Here is a 5,247-nt window from a genome sequence, read left to right on the forward strand (position 1 = left end):
GTGAACACGGTCCGTGTGCACCGGGCCACGAAGCAGAAGCAGGTCTCACCGTGGCCGGGCGGGAAAACTGGGCTGATGGGGGCGTGGGTCTGTCCACGAGATGTCTGCAGCCCTGGGAATGGACGACGGCGCAGAGCAAGCAGCAGGCCCGCGCACACTTGGGGAGGGCATGGGTGCCCGGCAAGGGATGCCGCGGGCGGAGGCAGCTTTCCGGAGGAGGGGGCATTGCACTGGGGTCTCGCAGGGTGAGTAGGAGCTCGGCAGGCGGCTGAGGAACAGAACCGGCGAGCAGGGACAGGTCATGTCGCGAGCAATGGGACCTCCGCAGAGACCTGGAGGGGCCTGATGGGGTGCCCGGGGGACAGGGCTGGACCGGCCCGGAGAGGGCCCGAGTGCGGAGCACGCAGTTACCGCAGGAACCCAGCCGGCAGAAGGCTGCATCGTAGGGAATATTTATTAAAATATCCTCCTTTTCCGCCATCTGCTGCCCCTTCACGGTCGCTCCGGGCACCTCTCGGAGCCCGCCCGCCTCCGCCCCGAGGGCCAGGAGCCCGCAGCAGGGACGGGGTGCGGGGTGCGGGCTGGCGGGCCGGAGGCGAGGGCCGCGGGGCTTCGGGCCCGGGAGGCGGCGGGCCGGCAGCGCGGAGGGGGAGCCCGGCGGCCACCCTGCAGGACGGCAGCGGCCCGGCGGCGGGCCCCCAGCCTCGGGGACGCGGAGGCGCATCTACGAGGGAGCGACCCGGAACCCGGCAGGCCTGAAACCCTTCACGAGTCCGCGCGCAATCCTCCGGGTCCGGTTGGGGCAACGGCGGGCGCGGCGGCTGGAGCGGGCCGGCCCCCAGCCCCGCCGCCGCTCCGCGGGCCGCGGACACGTGAGGACGGCGCGCGCGTGCGCGGAGCGGCCACCCACGGTCCGCACGCGCAGGCCCACCATCTGCGCCTGCGCAGGACAGACCGAAGCCGGAGGCGTACGCGGGACGAGGCGTCGGGCGGCAGTGCTAAGGCCGGCGCGCACGCAGGCACGTAAGCACGCACGCCCTGGGGAAGTGTCGAGTTCCGGCCTCTCAGAGTCTCTCCGAGCCGGGGGGAAGGGAGGCGCTCTCGGTGTCGGCTCGGGCGGAGGGGTGGGAGGGAAGTGCTACGGTAGCCGCAGAGGGACGGCGCTACGGCTCCCGCGCTGGGCCAAACGCCGCCTGCCGCCGGGCGCGCAAGCCCCGGGCCCTTCGGGGCGGCCTCGAGCAGGGACGCGTGAGCCGCTGGGCCCCGCAGCCGCCGCGCCGTAGGCACCATGCAGCCGCCCTGCTCCTGGAGCCCCGTGGGCCGGGGGGGGCCGCAGGCCCTGCCGCCCGCACCGCCGGCCTTCCCCGGCGCCGGCGCGGAGAGGGCACCTGGTGAGCGGCGGACGGGCCTGCTGGGGGGTGGCTCGCGGGTCCGCGCCGGTGCCCGCCGCCTGCCTGCCCCGGAAGCCCGCGGCGCGGACGCTGCGGGGGGGGGGCTGCGTGGCGGCGGCGGGCTCAGTGCGGGAGGGAGGCGGGCAGGGAGCCTCGCGGGGTCCAGCGGACGAGGCCCGCAGGTGCAGGTGCGGGCCGGACCGAGGCAAGCGCGCGGAGCCGCCCGGGGCTCAGACCAGGCTCTGGCCGAGCCTGCGGGGAGCCCTGGACCCGCCCGGCCTCCGCCCCCGCGCCCCCCGCGCACGCCCCTGTCCGGCCCGTAGCCCCCCGGCTGCCCCGCTGTTCACACGTCCGCACGTGCAGCTTTCCCCCCACGAGTGATTCAGGCGGTCACCAGAGACCACTCGGCGTTTGTCCTTTCCTGGTCCCCGGTCCGTAGGCCTGCGATGTCCTCTGCCTGCCCACGTGGTCCCCAGCGTCCCCCCGCCCCCGCGGGAGCCCAGCGCCCCGGCCAGCCGGGCAGGGAGGGGAGGGGGGCGGACCGGCTTCAGGCCACTCCCAGGGAGCCTCAGCGCCAGGGCTCCGGACCCCCTGTCTGGTCTTCGCGCTTGGGCCCTCGGTCTGCGTCCGGTGCCTCTGAAGCGTCCTCGGTGCTTCTTGCGGCGAGGGCGGCCCCCAGGCACGTGAGCCGAGGGGGCAGGTTCCCCGTGGCCCCGGGGGCCGGCTCCGGCGTGCCGGGGCTCACCCCGCTCCTGTCTTTGTCACTTCCCCGCAGGCCGCTGCACCCCCCAGGGCTCAGCTGCCACGCGCGGGCCTAGGTGCCCATGACGCCTATGCGGACCGCTGCGCGGACACCAGTGCTGCCACCAGCTCGCCACAGCGCCCGGGCCCCGATGCCGGTCATGCCCATCCCGCGGCGGGTGCGCTCCTTCCACGGCCCGCACACCACCTGCCTGCACGCGGCCTGCGGGCCGGCGCGCACCTCCCGCCCGGCGCGCACCAAGTACAACAACTTCGACGTGTACGTGCGCGCGCGCTGGCTGTACGGCTTCATCCGCTTCCTGCTCTACTTCAGCTGCAGCCTGTTCACCGCCGCGCTCTGGGGCGCGCTGGCCGCGCTCTTCTGCCTGCAGTACCTGGCGGTGCGCGTCCTGCTGCGTTTCCAGCTCAAGCTGTCGGTGCTGCTGCTGCTGCTGGGCCGCCGGCGCGTGGACTTCCGCCTCCTCAACGAGCTGCTCATCTACGGCATCCGCGTGACCGTGCTGCTGGTCGGGGGCCTGGGCTGGTGCTTCATGGTCTTCGTGGACATGTGAGGGCCCGGCCTGGGTCTCCGCCGCCGCGTGTCTTCCCCGCCGCCCGTGCTTCTCCTGACCGGCTGGGTCGGGACTCCTCCCGCCTCGCGGGTCGGGGCGGGGGGATGCTGAGACTGCTCCTCCGGGACGGGGACGCGGGCGCCCCCTCCGCTGCTCGTCTTGTGCCCTGATCCTCCTTGTATGTCCCTGGGGGGTCAGCGCCTCACGGCCGCCGGCGCGCGCTTCCAGCCCTCGCTTTTCCAGGCTGTGCCAGGGTGAGGCCCGTTGGCCCGGCCTGCCCTTGGAGAGCCTCTGTGTCCCTGCTTCCTCTCCGGGACACGGGCGTCACAGGCTGCGAGCGAGGGCCTCCTGGCCAGCGGCACGGCCCCTCCCCGTGAGCCCCCAGCCCCAGCCTTAGGGAAGTGTCGGGCTCAAGTGGCTGGCGTCCACACTGCCACAAAGCTGCTCCTCTGCCCTGGGCCGCCCACATCCCGGCACAGCACTCAGGCCCTCCGTCTGTCCCCCTGAGCGTCTGCAGGGTCCTGAGTCCCAGGCCAGGCTTCCGGGCCACGTTGGTTTGCTTAGACGCGGTTGAGTGGGAGTCACAGGCAGCCTTGGCCAGTTCCTAGATCGGGGACCAGCCCTGGTCTGGGGCGATCTGCCTTCCTCTTGGGCAGGTTTGTTGGAAACGTCAGGCGGGATCCCATAGTCTCTCTAAGCGTAGAATTCTGGGAGGCCCCTGAACTCCTTCCGGCTGGGGGTGGGGAGGGGAGCCTAGCTTTGACCTCTCTCCCTTTGAGGGATGGCTGGCATTGAGACGTGCGTGCTGGGAGCTGACATCACAGGTCTGGAGAAGCGCCACAGCCTCTGCACACCCATCCCCGGGACGTGAGCGGAGCTTCCGCTGAAGGAGCCCCTCTTGGGCGTGCGTGGGGACGGGCTGGGCTGCCCTGTGTTCTTGCCGTTAGAGCCGCTGCTGAGGGACAAGCAGAACTGAATGCGGGGCCGGAAGGAGCGAAGGGCCTGTTGGTCTATCCGGGGGCCCGTGTCTTGTGCAGACCCCTCACTTCTCTGTCAGAGGAGGAGACGGTGGCCTGGTGGCCCCATAGTCACAGCAGGTTTCCTTGGCAGGTGAGAAGCCACTCGGAATAATTGTGCTGGGATGACAGGCAGAGACCGGGGACAGCAGACAGCCCCATCCTGGGGGTGACAGACTCCTCATCCCGAGTTGTCCCTCCCCAGCCCCTGAGCATGGGCAGTGGCCCCTTTGACCTTGTGTGCCCAGGCAGTCCAGGGGCCAGGGGAGCTGTCGGACAGTTGGGTGCCCTGGGAGGAAGGCTCCAAATCAGGAAGAGAAGGTGAAGAAAGCTCGGCTGTAAACCATGCTCTTTGATTTGTAGTCGGCTTCTGTCCAGCAGTTGTCCACTTGGGGACAGTGGGAGGGCTCCTGGGACGAAGTCCTTGCTCGGGTGGAGTCTGCAGGCTCCCTGGATGCCTGGCAGGGAGCTGACCTGCGTGTACCCCACTTCTCAGCACCGCAGAGAATCTTTTGCACTAGATCATGCTGTTTCCTAAAAGTTTTGTTCTGTGTTAACTCAGATCCCCCAGAGCTCCCGCCACAGAGGTGGACACGTGTCCGCGCCGTCAGGACGGCAGAAGGGGTGTGGCCGGGCTGCCTCAGTTGTGGTTGTGGCCACATGAGGAGCTGGCACGGTGAACACAGAGGTGCTCGGTGACGCGAGCGCCTGTTAAATTCTTTATGAGATGAGCCACCTGCATTAAACTTATTTTTTTAACACGTTGACGGAGTGATTGCTTAAAGCTCAAAAGCTTTGTTCTTTCTCTAAGGGTCTGACCCACCAAAGATGCCACGGGAGTCTGACCCAGGCAAAATCGAGGACGCGTTAAAGCAGGCGTCTGTGGCGCCAAGGCAGGGACGCCGTGTGGGGCTTCAAGGGGCCCACCTTGACCTTGCGGCCGGGGGTCTGTCGGGACGACAGGGACAGTGTGGCCGCGCCGGCAGCGGGTCCCAGCAAGGTCCCCGGGGCCAACTTGTACCCACCAATGAGGGAGTAGGGTCCTCACGGGGCCCGGGAATAGGTCCCTGACCCGAGTGCACAGTGTGAACTCCATCCCGGGGAAGATCCATCCGTGTGCGCGGGGAGGACGCTGGCTGCAGACCAAAACGGTGGCTCTTGTTTAACCCAAAGCCTTGGGAAAACGAGAGATAGGTGGTAACACATGGTATCTTTATTTTGTAAACGTCTCCGAGCTTCCATGCGGGGATGCCCCTGTTCCTCGCCCATGACAGCGACCCCCCGCCACGCTGCTGCGCTGGCCAGAAAGTGCCACGGAAAGGCCGCCGACCCGCTGCTTCCGGGATTTTGTGGAACTGGGTGTTTTCCCAGCAGAAAACAGCCTCAAAGTTGTTCCGGGGTTTGGCTCGTGGTGGCAGAGCTGGTAAGCGGCTGCGGTGGCTGCGGGCGCGGGCGCTGGCGGCCACCAGAGCCGCGGCCCTAGCAGGCCAGCTTAGGATGGTGCTTGGTGAGCGAGAGGCCTCCTCC

General features: G+C 69.0%; 1 protein-coding gene across 2 annotated transcripts; it reads left to right on the top strand.

Annotated features, from left to right (window-relative positions):
- The first annotated feature begins 1,127 nt into the window (after positions 1-1,127).
- Positions 1,128-4,481, top strand: TMEM250 (transmembrane protein 250). Of its 2 annotated transcripts, XR_013967753.1 has the most exons (4): positions 1,128-1,391; positions 2,167-3,360; positions 3,484-3,814; positions 4,283-4,481. XR_013967753.1 is itself a non-coding variant. In XM_080819842.1 (2 exons), exon 2 carries the CDS (start codon positions 2,216-2,218, stop codon positions 2,702-2,704), a length of 489 nt encoding a protein of 162 aa, XP_080675968.1. In that variant the 5' UTR covers positions 1,171-1,391; positions 2,167-2,215; the 3' UTR covers positions 2,705-4,481. The 2 variants fall into 2 exon arrangements, 1 of the variants encoding a protein (XP_080675968.1); XM_080819842.1 differs by having other exon boundaries at positions 1,171-1,391; positions 2,167-4,481.
- The last annotated feature ends 766 nt before the right edge of the window (positions 4,482-5,247 follow it).

Source organism: Martes martes (genome assembly GCF_963455335.1).
Source record: "Martes martes genome assembly, chromosome: 12".
Taxonomy (NCBI): domain Eukaryota; kingdom Metazoa; phylum Chordata; class Mammalia; order Carnivora; family Mustelidae; genus Martes; species Martes martes.

Excerpts from the sequence above, each read along its gene's own strand:
- TMEM250 (XM_080819842.1), top strand. The coding sequence starts at position 2,216 with ATGACGCCTATGCGGACCGCTGCGCGGACACCAGTGCTGCCACCAGCT.